At 36.6% G+C, this 9,073-nt stretch overlaps 1 protein-coding gene across 1 annotated transcript; it reads left to right on the forward strand.

Moving 5' to 3' along the window:
- Nucleotides 1–49: 49 nt before the first annotated feature.
- cox15 (cytochrome c oxidase assembly homolog 15 (yeast)) lies at nucleotides 50–8,785 on the forward strand. The gene is made up of 9 exons (XM_055170778.2): nucleotides 50–215; nucleotides 854–1,035; nucleotides 1,746–1,868; nucleotides 2,140–2,326; nucleotides 4,906–5,073; nucleotides 5,151–5,232; nucleotides 6,876–7,030; nucleotides 7,487–7,600; nucleotides 8,410–8,785. The coding sequence occupies exons 1-9, from the start codon at nucleotides 141–143 to the stop codon at nucleotides 8,539–8,541; spliced, it is 1,218 nt and encodes a 405-aa protein (XP_055026753.2). The 5' UTR covers nucleotides 50–140; the 3' UTR covers nucleotides 8,542–8,785.
- The last annotated feature ends 288 nt before the right edge of the window (nucleotides 8,786–9,073 follow it).

The raw sequence follows: 9,073 nt of genomic DNA on the forward strand, positions 1-9,073 counted from the left end.
GCACGTGGGAAGTAAACGCAGTGATTGGTCGCAGTTACGCGTGACGTCATAGGTCAGAGTTGAGCATGGTGTTCATGTAAGTTATCATGGTGGATGCATGAGGAGTTTAACCATCATTTAATTTTATAAAGGTTACGATCATGATGTTACCTGCACTCAGACTAATCTTGTCTAACGGGTGTTATACCGCAGGGAGGAGCTTTCCAAAAATTAAAGTAAGACGCTTGGATATTGATTTTGTTGATTTAAAGTAGAAATAAATATGTTTTATCATCAGTGCTGTGTGATATTTGTCAGTGTATGACGTCAGAGCCTATGTCCTAATAAGAATATAAAGATAAACATTACAGCACGGTATGGTTGTTTTTACAAGGTTATTAGATAAATGTGAGCTCAACTACTTATTCTTACATTAAAATATATTGCAGAACATAATTATAACATGTTATAAACAATTATAATGTTAAACAGAATAAGTACAGTAATTTCATAATGCATCTTATATTAGCCATATATTCCAACAGCTCAGTATTTTTTTTTCATTTTATTTATTAAAATATGCAGATTTAAATTGATAAGCATGGATCCAAAATAAATACATGCTTTATTGCTTATTAACTTTGAAGCATTAGTTTACAAAATATTTTTTTATTTCTGGTTCTCTGAGATTGCTGTGTCTTTGAAGGTCCAAAAGGCAACAGAAATATAATCCCCGTGTCTCCTGACGATATGTTGTGAAGCGAACTTGTCGATCTGTGCAATAAATTATGTTTTTATGTTTGAATAGAATGATATCAATTTTAAGTGTTTAGTGACAGTAAAAGATGAATGTCAAATATGAATATATTTACAGCAAATCCCTTTGACACAATGGATGCTGAGGAGAGGACAGACGACAGTGGTCACCAAAGGTGGAACTGCAAATGTCACAACTGTATCAATCCCTAATGCAAGAACAGATCGAGTGGTCGGCCGCTGGTTAGTGGGATGCAGTGGTTTGGTTCTGGGTGCTGTCATTCTGGGAGGTGTGACTAGGTAAAAACAAACAAAAATAATTTTGTTTTGGATTGCATCATTTAACGCACAAAATTAAAAACAGACTAATTATAGGTTATGTTCTTCTTTAACTAGTAAGTGCTTATTACCACCAATTTTCATGATTGACTAGTTATTGGGTACACTCTTAAAGCATGTCTGCTTTTATAAGCACTGCTTCCTATCAAGGATTGAAATTGCATCTGAAACTTGGTCAGACTTGTTTGGTCAAAAATGATACTACATTACCAAAATAAACCAAATAAACTACATTTTCTGTTTAACATCTCTCACATTTATGCATGAATCAAGTGTCATAAAAACATTTACTTCACAAGATCTACATTTTAAAACCTACCGAAGGTGTTTCTGATGATTACTTAAGTGCTGGATGTTTTGGCTTTTTGGAGCATTATATATTTGGAAATTTTTGAACATTTTATTAGACTAGCAAAACATTTACTCCTGTTAAGCTTACACAAACCTTTTTTGCAAGGTGAAAAAATGTGTTCTTCAGATGTTCTTTAAAGATGTTACTAAAGCAATAAGCCCCAAGAAGCAGTGGGTTACCAGTGCATTTTATAACAGCTAAGGGGCGTTGTTAGGCATGACGAGAAGCGGAATGTTTTAACTCACTGGCTTGATTTATACTGCACATATGCTGTTACTGTTGTTTTAGTCAAGTCAGACTTACTCATTACACGTCTTAGGTTAACAGAATCTGGACTTTCTATGGTTGATTGGCATTTAGTGAAGGAGATGAAGCCACCTCGCACTCAAGCAGAATGGGAAGATGAGTTCTCCAAATATAAACAGTTCCCAGAGTTTAAAATGTGAGTACATTTCTCCTCATCTTATACTGTACTGTATGTGAACTGAATTACACACGTCATAGTCATCCAGTATATATTAGCAGTACTAACTGTACATGTAGTTGTCTGTAGGATTGTTATCTCTGTTCTATTAGTTGTGCTGTAGGCACATTTAAACCATTTCTCCCTTAAAAAAGAGATGTACTATTTGGTGTGTTATTAAATTACAGGATGTACTGCAATGTTTGGATCCATTATATTTGCTATTACAAAATTATGTCTTTTTTATCAGTATGAATCACGACATGACGCTGACGGAGTTTAAGTTTATCTTCTACATGGAATGGGGTCATCGTATGTGGGGTCGACTGGTGGGATTAGCTTACATTCTTCCTACTGTATATTTCTGGAGAAGAGGATACTTTAATCGCTCGATGAAAGGCCGTGTTTTGGGCCTTTGTGGCTTTGTCGTGTTTCAGGTAAAGTGTTCAGTGCATAGCATGCCATTCAGTTAAATATCTGTAGACATACGGACAAAAGTTTCAGGACGCCCACTTCTGATGAAGAGGTTTGACTACTTAGTCATATCAGTAAGCACAAATCTTAATGCTGCAGCACATATAATGATCTTCTAAAAAATGTACTTCTTATTTTCAACAGTTGGGGCAGAGCAGCTTTTTTATTACAACATAAAAAAATGTAGATGTGAATGTTCTTTTAAATTATCGCCCAATTTCAAACCTTTCATTCTTGTCTAAAATCTTAGAGGGTGTGGTTGGGGCTCAACTGAACAATCACTAAATTGTAAATAATTCATTTGAGCCCCATCAATCAGGGTTTTTGAAGATGCATAACACCGAGACCACGTTGGTTAAAGTCACTAATGACTATCACTTATCACTAATTGTCCTTCTCTTCTCTCATTCTTTTGGATCTTAGTTCTACCTTTGACACTATTGATCATGCGTTGTTACTTTATCATCTTGAAACTGTCATCTTGGTTTATCAGAAACAGTTCTTAATTGGTCTTACTTACCGCAGTCAATTCGTTTTTATGGGCAACTATAGGTTCTTTACATAATGGTATCCCACAGGGGTCAGTATTGGGTACCTTACTTTTTAGAATGTATATGTACCCTCTTGATCTTAATTATAATTTTTGATACGCAGATTTATATTAATTAACAACCAGATCAACATGTGGACATTGTAACTGTATCACTGAGATCAAGATTTGGAAGTCTGTAAATGGCTCTAAAATGCTCCTCAGCTCTCCTCATCAGCTACGAAATGCTTACTTTGTCTGTTGATGGTGTTGCCTTGGAGCTACAAAGCAAACAAAAAAATCTTGGTGTGATCTTTGATGCCACGCTGTCATTTGAGCCTTTTTTGCAGAATACGGTTAAGACATCCTTTTTTCACCTCAGAAATATAGCACGTTCAGGGTTTCCCACAGAAAATGTGTTAGTTAAGGTGGTAGGATTGGGCGTGGCAATCAAAGGGGCAGAGCGCATCTTGATGAAAATTTAAATATTTTTATTTAAAATACTCAAATAAAACTTCATTTTGAAGAAACTATGACAGAAAATGAACACATACTAGATTATTAATTGATTGTTTTTGCCTCTAAGTCTAACGGTAATAGCTGCGTGATGAAGTGAAACTAAAGGGTTAATAGCAGATGTTGTTGAATGTCTGGCGAACGATGATAGATAGCACAAAAATTTTAAAAACTGATTATTTCCCACTACTAATTACATTATCTTGTCGGATGTAAAAAATGCACATAAATAAAGTGAGCAAGAGCGCTCAACAATTACATCAAATCAACACAGGCACGTGAAACCTAGCTAGCAGGTTGCTTAAACAACAAAATCACCAGCTACTTACTTTAAAATTGCAAGAACTATAGACTAATACAATAACAGGCTTGAATAAACCCAAAACATAAGTCCACTTACAGTTCTCACGGACACGTGTTTTATCAACTGGCTATCCTCCAGACATGACAGACCACGTCTTTATCTCATTTCAGCGGTGTGGCGCACATGCCCGCTCGCGGTGTGAAGCGTGTTTGCGCTATTCTCCGAAATGCACTTGATGGCCTTTTTTGCAGCAAATTATTATTTTTTTGGACGATCTAGTTAAGGCGGTAGGGTTTCCCAGCTTAGGTGGGCCGCCCGAACTGCAAAGTGCTGCGGGAAACCCTGACGTTTACGTCCTATGTTATCATTTTCATTGGCTGAAAGGTTGATAAACTCCTTTGTCTTTTCATGTCTTGACTTCTGTAATGGTCTTTTAGCTGGTGTATCTAAATCCTCACTCAACAGACTTTAATATTTACAAAATTCAGCTGCTAATCCCTTCTGTCTTGGAGTCACTGCACTGGCTCCCTGTCAGGTATCGTATTGATTTTAAAGTCCTCATGTTAACATATAAGGCTTTGCATAATCTGGCTGATGTTTTAATGCCTTACACATCATGTCGAAATCTGCGTTCCTCTCAGAGTGGTCTCTTAGGCTTGAACCTTGACCTTCTTGCTGTGATACAACAAATATCTTTATTTGAAGGGGCGTCTCAATACTTTTGTCTGTATAGTGTTTCTCTAGACATCCACGGTGAAATAGTCCCTATGGTGCAATAAATGTATACAATTTATCCATATGTGTGTTTCCTGGTAATCAAACCCTAACACAATGTGCTTCTAACACAATACTCTACCAATAAATCTAAAGGAATGCTTTATCAAATGTGTCTTGAACACCAAATTGTACAACATGCTACTCGTCATAAAATAACAACAACAAAATTTTAGATCATAAGCTTTGTTTTAAGTCATAAAAAATATTAATGAATAGTGATGTTAGAAAAATCTTGACTTTGAAACAGCAGCACATACTGTATGTAAAGATCTTCCAGTATTACATTCAAAAGCTGTGCTATTTCTTTCTTTTGTCACTCTGCTCTCTCTGTCCATCACCTGATTTGAGGAGTTATGTTCCCACACTTAATGTGTTACTAGCTATATGACTGTCAGCTAATATCAGCTCATGTTTAGGGTCTTCTCGGCTGGTATATGGTGAAGAGCGGACTGGAGGAAAAGCCAGAATCGTACGACGTCCCTCGTGTTAGTCAGTACAGACTGTCAGCTCATCTGGGTTCAGCTCTTCTGCTGTATTGTGCCAGTCTCTGGACAGGACTTACGCTCCTGCTGCCTCCTAACAAGGTATCATCCGTCTACTATGAGTAGGGATGTTTTATGACGTCTGAATGTCCTCACACAGATCTTCTTATCTTCTACAGCTTCCAGAGAGCCGGAGTTTGCTTCAGCTCAGGAGGTTTGCTAAAGGTACCGGAGCTCTGGTCTTCCTCACAGCTCTCTCAGGTATAAAAACTATGACATTATACAGTATGATAATAATTCCCATATGTCTTACGTCTGTGATATTCCACATTTATGATGAGTTTACTGTTCATCTAAAATGTGTTAAAGGACAAGTTGGGTATTTTACACTTAAAGCCCTGTTTTCAGATTGTTTATGTTGAAATAGAACGGTTTTGACTGAAATTTGGACATATGATGCTGGCCCGAGAATTTTCTGCTTCTGTTGTATCACCCCAACACTCCCAGAAATGGAAATGGAGTTGTTTGTATTCTTGCAATTGGCAAAGGCGGATTATCGCCACCAACTGGGCTGGAGTGTCTATTATTCAAGCTCTCAACGGAAGAATATACAGGTGTGAGGCGTTTGGAAAAATAGGTAAACGAATAGTAAAACACCTGTTGGAATGCGTATTTTGCAGAGATTTTTGTGTGAGCATATCAGTGAACACCCCTGACCACTCGATAAGTTTCACGTCTTTGTAAACGAAAGTTTAAAGGTGACATAGAATGATTGAACAGAGTATTTATCCTTGTTCTGTAATGTGACATGTAGACAAAAATGTTTTTGTTTGGGTCTGTAATGCCTTAGAAGCTTCCTAAAAACCTCTCTCAGATAGCTCTATTAGGTTGGGGGATTTTAAACAAGTGGTTTTGCACCTATTTGGCTCCCCCTACTGGCTTAACTTGCAATCTCATTACTGATTGGCTGACTTTGCTGCCACTCAAAAAATGTAGCCAATTATTTTAAAGTGGAGGGGCAGTTAGATGCCTGTGATGTCATAAGCATCAGTTTTTCTGATTGGGCTGTTTTCTGGCTGATATTTCTAAAAGAGGAATTTCTATGAGACTGAGATGTTTAGCATGTTTAGCACTTTTTGTATGTTTGTGAATGTGGGTAGACTACCATTATTCAACAAAGACAAGGTAAAAATGGTTTTTCATTCTCTGTTTCCTTTAATGCATTTTAGGAAGGATTTTTCCAGTGCACCTATACACCCATTGTAGGGGTGTTGGTGTGATACCACGGAGGCCGGGAATTCTCGGGCCAGCATTGTATGTCCAGATTTCAGTCGGGGCCGTTCTGTTTCATCATGAACGGTCTGAGAACAGGGCTTTGGGTGTAAAATACCCAACTTGTCCTTTAAAGAAACTGTGAGCAGTTGTGTACATTGGCAGGTGTCTTCAGTCGCAATGTATATTTCATCAAATTAATTCAAGAAACTTTTGTGTTACTTCATCTATAAAGACAATAAATTAACATGCAGAAAAAATACAGCATCAAAAACTATGAAATACAATGACTTTGTTCAGTGAGATTTACGTATAAACATCAAGTCTTCACTTGCTGTGTCCTAGAGACGCACAATAATGGTAATATGTCTAGCTATTAAAGCAGATAAAAAGGGAGAAAATTCAGTCAATGGAAAGTATAAATAAATTTGAATTGAAATATTTTATTAAATGCATTTGTATTAGGCTATGCAATGCAAAAAATAACCCATTTAAAAATGTAATAAAAAAAGTTGCAACTTATTTGAAATAAAATCTTTCAATTCAAACTTACTGTATACAATATACAAAATGTGTAACAATAAGAATGTGAAGTGAGACTTCAGAAGAAAATCAATGTGTTATGGTTACAGGTGCGTTTGTGGCTGGACTGGATGCAGGTTTAGTGTATAACTCCTTTCCAAAAATGGGCGAGCGCTGGATCCCTGATGATCTGTTGGCTTTCTCCCCAACCATCAAAAATGTGTTTGAAAATCCCACAACAGTTCAGTTTGATCACCGCTGTCTGGTAAGAACCGTACACATCCTCTGAAATATATTGGTGTTTTAAATTTGTTAGGACCTAAACCATTTTCTGAGAGAGAGATTTGATTTTTAACAACACCCTTTATTAGCAAAACGGTAATAAAGGGTGCCTTAGGCAAAGATTAGATATAAAATAAATAAAATACTTTAAAACACAACAAAATAGAAAAAAATTCCCCTTCCATCAAAGAACAAATGATGTTCTTATAGCACCACTGAAACTCAAAATGTTTCCAAGTCATTCATTGCTTGTTAATATTTAAAATCAACTACAATTCTTGATTTAACATATGCCAGAAAAAGAGGTCAAATATCTTGGACCATGCCTGTTTTCCAATCTATTCTTTTTTTGTAATATAGACAGCAAGTTTGGCGTCACCATTAAAAAAAAAAATAATCGAGAGAGAGAGATATTTTATAATGTTTTGTGTTTCTGCAGGGCATCTGCTCATTGGCTGCCATCACAGGACTCTACCTCTTCTCCAGACGAATGTATTTACCCAGGAGGACAAAGATTGCCATCGGATGTCTCACTGCCATGGCCTACACACAGGTAAAAAGCATTGAGAGCATAAAATCATTAAAGCAACACCAAAGAGGGTTTTTTTTACCTTAAAATAACGTTTCCAAAAAAGTTTCAGTCATTCATCCACTCGAAACAGGGTAAACGGCACTTTCACATTCGCTTTGCAGCCCTCTATCGGCCAAAACCGCACTAAAGCAGTTTCCAACCATCGGGTCGCGGTCCTGTAGTTCGAGTGAAAACTACAAAAACTCGCTTTATGGCAGACCTACAATCCAATCAGAGCCAGCTATGCTGCAGTAGGCTAAATTATTTACGACAGTGGTAATGGACAATTCCGCTTAAAACCTGTAGGGGGAGCAAAGAGCAAAAACTCTTTAGTGTTGCTTTAACATAAATATTCTGACATAAAACAATAAAGCCCTTGTAGTTATTGTATGTTCACTCAAACATGAAAATGATCTCATCATTTACTGCATGTCATCCCAGATGCTAATAGTTCAAACTTATAAACCATAAACACATTAGTGTGGCAGTAACTTCAAAACTTTTGGTTTTGCAAGATCAGTTGACACATGATATTTTGTAATGTGCCATGTAAGCCAAAATGGTTTGAAGCTATCAACATGTTTTGATATAATGCATTAATACACCTATATCATTTTATTTCACAAGACATGTATTAATCCACTGGAGCTTTATGGATAAGTTAGGCAAACCAAAAGTTAACTAAAAGGTTAAACTGCTAAAAGTATACAAAGGTTAAACTGCTACTACGTCAAGTCTAGATTTTCACTGAGGTAATGGTGCTCATGTAATATTTGTGGTTTTGTTGTCAGGTGGTCCTTGGCATCACTACACTTTTGTGTTACGTTCCCACATCGCTGGCGGCCACACATCAGTCTGGATCTGTGGCGCTCCTCACTTTGGCCATCTTTGTTTTGGCTGAGCTGCGTAAAGTGGTCAAGTAGATATAATGAGGTTCTTGGAATGTGTATATTTCATTAAATTATTCTTTAAAGTGCATCATTTGATCATGACATCATGTTGTTTTGTATGTATGGGTGTATGTAACAGACCCAGCCCACTGTCATTGTGAAAAACATGTTTTATTTGTGCAAATTTTGTAACTATATGAAAATAATCATTTGCTTCATAATGTCTAACATTCATCCTGAGCTCACTGATCAGAATAAATCACACATGAAGTTTTAATCCTGCATTTCATTTAATCAAGTTGTAACAGATGAGTCACATATGAGCGCTTTTAACAAAACAACTTGATAAAAGGTAAAAACTGACTTTTGCATTTTTTTCTCTTTTTTTGAGGGTAAGATATTAATGGTGTTTGATCCAGTTCACTAGTTTTTGCAGTAGGTCTTACTAGATCACTCTTTGTCAGGAAATGACTTTATCCATGACTCAAAGATAGTCAGCAATGTTGTAAGTGAACACTTCTATTCAAGCACAAGGCAGGCATGATATAGCAATACACATATATGA

Source organism: Misgurnus anguillicaudatus, chromosome 11 (genome assembly GCF_027580225.2).
Source record: "Misgurnus anguillicaudatus chromosome 11, ASM2758022v2, whole genome shotgun sequence".
Lineage (NCBI taxonomy): Eukaryota > Metazoa > Chordata > Actinopteri > Cypriniformes > Cobitidae > Misgurnus > Misgurnus anguillicaudatus.

Coding starts and splice junctions, on each gene's coding strand:
- cox15 (XM_055170778.2), top strand. CDS start 141: ATGATGTTACCTGCACTCAGACTAATCTTGTCTAACGGGTGTTATACC. Junction 5,233..6,875: donor CTTCCTCACAGCTCTCTCAG/GTATAAAAACTA, acceptor TTATGGTTACAG/GTGCGTTTGTGGCTGGACTG. Junction 7,031..7,486: donor AGTTTGATCACCGCTGTCTG/GTAAGAACCGTA, acceptor GTGTTTCTGCAG/GGCATCTGCTCATTGGCTGC.